A 1,390-nucleotide genomic window follows, 5' to 3' on the forward strand; every position below is an offset into this window, starting at 1 on the left:
GCGATAACACGGGAGGAGTTCCGATGACCTTGGCGACGTTCCTTAAGGTTCATCCACCAACTTTCTGAGGGTCAACTAACCCTACATAAGTAGACAACTGGTTCCAGGCTATGGAGCGTGCTTTACAGGCGCAGCACGTTCCGAATAATTAGTATGTCGAGTTTGCCACTTATCAGCTTGCGGGAGAGGCCCAGCACTGGTGGTAAGCAGAGTGTCGCTTGCTACAGCTCCAGAACGCCGATGTTCCGTGGGACGTATTCTAGACGGCCTTTTACAAGAAATACTTTTCTGAGTCTGCAAGGGAAGTAAAGGAGATGGAACTGATGCAGCTGAAGCAAGGTTCCTTGTCAGTGGCAGACTACACAAGCAAGTTTGAGGAGTTTTGTAGGTTCTCTGGGGTGTGTTAGGGTGCCCTGGAGACCTAAGAGCTGGAAGTTATCAAATACCAAAGGGACTTGAAGGACAACATAATGACTGCTGTGGCTCCTATGGAGATTCGTACTTTTTCTGATTTGGTGAACAAAGCAAGGGTAGTTGAAGAGTATGCCAAGACCGTAGCAGCATCCAAGGAGACTCATGGAGGGAACTCGAGTCGGGGACGTGGCAAGTATTTCCATCCTAGAGGTCAGAGTTTCAAGAGAGGAGGATATGTGCCTCAAGGGTAAGGAGGCTTCAGAAAGAACACTCTTGACCAATTTCAGCGTGGCAAAGAGAGAGGAAATCAGAGTAAGAATTCTCCGGATTTAGCTTGTGATCGTTGTGGACGTTTTCATCCATATGACTCTTGCAAGATTGGTTTAGGTGGGTGCTTCAACTGTGGCTTGCCTGGTCATTTTGCGAGGGATTGCACACGTGGAAAAAATCCAAGTGCGGGTCAGAGTCAGCACCAGGGGCAAGTTTTTGCTGTGAATGCCAAGGATGCTTCCAAGGCGGATCCGTTGATGAGAGGTATATGTCTAATTGGTGATAAAACATTAATTGCATTGTATGATACTGGAGCTTCGTATTCATTTATTTCATTTGCTAAAGTTGAGGAATTAGACTTGAAAGTATCAGAGTTACCATTTGATCTGCATGTACATACTCCGCATCAGATGGTCATGACTAGGTCGGTTGTAGGCAAGTAGGATTCAAACTTGAGGGTAGAGACTTTATGCATGATTTGATCTGTTTACTAATGGTTGGGTTGGAGATGATTTTGGGGTTTGATTGGTTGTCGAAGAATCGGGTTTTGTTAGATTACTTTGAACGGACAATTCGGTTTAAGCCGGAAGGAGAAAATGGAGTAGTGATAGCTGAAGGTTACTACCTGAACTCGGTAATGGTGCATTGTAGTGGGGAAGATTGTCAGGGTTACATCTTGTTAACTGCTAATGCTTCGGGCGATGCC

The 1,390-nt window shown here is 45.8% G+C and overlaps 1 protein-coding gene across 1 annotated transcript; it reads left to right on the forward strand.

Moving 5' to 3' along the window:
- The first annotated feature begins 470 nt into the window (after positions 1-470).
- On the forward strand, positions 471-1,127 carry LOC107615248 (uncharacterized). The gene is made up of 2 exons (XM_016317346.1): positions 471-624; positions 802-1,127. Exons 1-2 carry the CDS (start codon positions 471-473, stop codon positions 1,125-1,127), a joined length of 480 nt encoding a protein of 159 aa, XP_016172832.1.
- The last annotated feature ends 263 nt before the right edge of the window (positions 1,128-1,390 follow it).

Source organism: Arachis ipaensis, chromosome B9, assembly GCF_059453495.1.
Source record: "Arachis ipaensis isolate K30076 ecotype BB chromosome B9, ASM5945349v1, whole genome shotgun sequence".
NCBI classification, from domain to species: Eukaryota; Viridiplantae; Streptophyta; class Magnoliopsida; order Fabales; family Fabaceae; genus Arachis; species Arachis ipaensis.

Coding starts and splice junctions, on each gene's coding strand:
- LOC107615248 (XM_016317346.1), top strand. CDS start 471: ATGACTGCTGTGGCTCCTATGGAGATTCGTACTTTTTCTGATTTGGTG. Junction 625..801: donor CAAGTATTTCCATCCTAGAG/GTCAGAGTTTCA, acceptor AGATTGGTTTAG/GTGGGTGCTTCAACTGTGGC.